Source organism: Trichechus manatus, unplaced genomic scaffold, assembly GCF_000243295.1.
Source record: "Trichechus manatus latirostris isolate Lorelei unplaced genomic scaffold, TriManLat1.0 scaffold00113, whole genome shotgun sequence".
Lineage (NCBI taxonomy): Eukaryota > Metazoa > Chordata > Mammalia > Sirenia > Trichechidae > Trichechus > Trichechus manatus.
In genome coordinates, this window is record NW_004444049.1 from 5,673,559 (window position 1) to 5,675,192 (window position 1,634).

General features: G+C 60.2%; 1 protein-coding gene across 2 annotated transcripts in view; it reads right to left on the reverse strand.

The window, feature by feature from the left end:
- The window catches only part of SCYL1 (SCY1 like pseudokinase 1), a 12,088-nt gene extending 11,877 nt beyond the window's left edge, over window positions 1–211 (reverse strand). For both annotated transcript variants that reach the window (XM_023738209.1, XM_004383734.2), the window contains exon 1: window positions 101–211. In XM_023738209.1, coding sequence (XP_023593977.1) covers window positions 101–211 — 111 coding nt within the window. The remainder of the gene's footprint in view (window positions 1–100) is intronic.
- Between the last annotated feature and the right edge of the window lie 1,423 nt (window positions 212–1,634).

Below are 1,634 nucleotides of genomic sequence, written 5' to 3' on the forward strand. Positions count from 1 at the left end.
GGAGGCTCGGCAGCCACGTCAAGCCCGGCGCGACGCAGCGGGGCCGGCGGCGCGGACTAGGCGAGACCGGGGTTGGGCCGCGGCCTGCAGACGCGCTCACCTTCTTGCGGCCGCGATGCAGGGCCCATAGCCCGGGCGGGCTGCCCTCGGCGGGCTCCGGGATGAGCTCGAACGGGAAGTCCCGGACAGGGTCCCGGGCGAAGAACCACATCCTCCCCGCCGCCACCGCGGGCTCGGGCGCCTCGGCTCCGGGTCCTCCGGCCGCCCGAGCCGGGGCGGGGCGGGGCAAGGGCTGGGACGGGGCGGGGAGAAGGGGCCGGGGGCGGGGCCGATGAGCCTGGGGCCTGGGCGAGGGGCGGCGCCGGTGGGCGGCCCCCGGCGCTGAGACCAACCCTCCGCCTCTTTATCCAGCGCGCGTCTTGCCGGGCGCCTCCGGTTATCAGCTGCGCCTGTGTGGCAGGTCTCCCACCTCACCTTTCTGAGCTTCTGTGTTCTTGTCTCTAAGCTAAGGGTGGTAATAGAACCCACCTTCTGGCGTTACTATGATAATGAGAGTCCGATAACGGACTGACAGATCGGAAAAACCTAGGCAAAGAGGCGGAGAGATAGGGAGACAGACGAAAAAGGAAGTCGACCGACAGACGTGGAGGGGTGCAGTAAGGAGTGAGGTAGACTTAGAGAGGGAGATGGTCCCCAAGCTGGACCCTCTCTCCCACCAGCCTGTGGGCACATCCAAGTCCATGCTGGAAGATTCCATGGTGGACCCTCAGGGCCGAGCGTGTGTCAGTGCTGGTGGAATGATGGAGTGACCAGGGGAGAGGCACAAGGAGACAGAGCCCCTGAAAGGGAGAGTGGGGAAGGGGCAGAGAATGAAGTGAAGGTCCAGGGGACACCCAGGAACCATGAGGAACTGGGAAAGGGAGGAAGGAAAGACTGAGGAGGCAGGAGGGAGTGACCCCAGGAAAGAAGAAGTGTGGAGGAGAACAGCCCGGTGAGTCCGGAAGAGGCCCAATAGCGAAGAGGGGCCCCTGCTGTCCAGGGCTCAGGAGACCTGGCCTCGGGTTAGCAGAGCCAGCATCGGCCTCTGCCGGCAGCGGGGATGGTAGAGCAGAGGAGTGTCATCTCAGCGGCCTCAGATCTGCTGGTCGCACTAGTCAGGGCCCAGCCCCTTGGCTGGACAGAGTCCCATGTCCAGCAGGGACTGGAGGTGCTGGCTTCTCTGTGGGAAGGATCTCAGAGGACCCCAGGCTTGGGGACAGACACACCCTGCGGATTGAGATTCTGGAGCTGACTATGAAATGTCTGGCTGGGATGCCTTTGGGAGCAGATATGGCATGGGATTGCCAAAGTCAGACAGAGCTGGGTTTGGATTCTGGCTCAGCCCATCCCTGGCCCTGGACACTCACACAGATTGGTTACCATCTGGGAACCTCAAGTTCCCCCACTTGTAATTTGGGGTGACTAAAGAAGAAAAGCTACACAGTCATATCAATAGACACAGAAAAGGCTTTGTTTTTTTTTTTTTTTTTTTTTTACTTCAGGTGAAGACTTACAGAACAAATGGTTTCTCATGAAACAGTAGTACACATATTGTTTTATGACATTGGTTAACAACCTCACAACATGTCAACCCT